Source organism: Gregarina niphandrodes (assembly GCF_000223845.1).
Source record: "Gregarina niphandrodes unplaced genomic scaffold scaffold00143, whole genome shotgun sequence".
NCBI classification, from domain to species: domain Eukaryota; phylum Apicomplexa; class Conoidasida; order Eugregarinorida; family Gregarinidae; genus Gregarina; species Gregarina niphandrodes.
Window position 1 is genome coordinate 1 of NW_011645906.1, and position 961 is coordinate 961.

Genomic DNA, 961 nt, shown 5'->3' on the forward strand with positions numbered 1-961 from the left:
AGTTTACTGTCCTAAGTAGGGCGTCCTTATTTTCTACATGTGGATACCATCTTTCTGGTTCTACGTTGCTGGTGATTATAAATTTTGGCGACGTCCGATTTAATAATTAAATGACCATAAACCCTATAATCCTAAACCCCAAAGGATTTTCCGCCCCATTAAAAAAAGTGTGTGTACAAACACGCGCATTAAATTTTCCAATTTCGAAATTTTGAAATCAAAAAACAAACACAGCACCATGACCGGAGCCAGATGCAGCACTCGCGCAAGAGCTTACTGCTTCACAAGTTACGCTGAAACCTGCCCGCTCCCAGCCACCTACCAATACTATATTTATCAAATGGAAATGTGTCCGACGACCGGACGTATCCACTACCAAGGGTTTATCTACTTCACGAACCCAAGATCCTTCGACCAAGTCAGACGCGAATTCGGCGGATTAACCCACGTCGAAGTCTGCAGGGACATAGCAGCCGCAATCAAATATTGCAAAAAAGAAGAAACACGAGTGGGAACTCCAGTAGAAGCAGGAACCGTACCGGAATGCGCCAGGGAACCAAATTGGTGGCAATCACTCAGCATCGCTCAACTGTGGGAAGAAGAGCCCACCTGGATGTTGAAACACCATGGAGCAGTAACTGCATACAACAAACAATTGAAAAAAGTAACGTTCGCAAGACCGAAACCCGAAGTCATCGTCCTCTGGGGACCTCCCGGAACTGGCAAATCACACACAGCACGCGCTGTCTCAGACGACTATTACGTCAAACCAGCAGGTCCCTGGTGGGACGGCTATTTCGGCCAAGAATTAGTCATCTTTGATGACTTTTACGGATCGGAAAAATTTTGTGACATGTTACGCTGGTTGTCCGAAAATCCAATTAAAGTACCCATTAAAGGATCCATGACCGACTTGCTCGCAACAAAATTATAATCACCAGCAACGTAGAACCAGAAAGAT

General features: G+C 45.2%; 1 protein-coding gene across 1 annotated transcript; it reads left to right on the plus strand.

Moving 5' to 3' along the window:
* Positions 1 to 340: 340 nt before the first annotated feature.
* On the plus strand, positions 341 to 934 carry GNI_212430 (replication associated protein; the record flags this gene model as incomplete). The annotated part of the gene is made up of 1 exon (XM_011135532.1): positions 341 to 934. The coding sequence occupies one exon, from the start codon at positions 341 to 343 to the stop codon at positions 932 to 934; it is 594 nt and encodes a 197-aa protein (XP_011133834.1).
* Between the last annotated feature and the right edge of the window lie 27 nt (positions 935 to 961).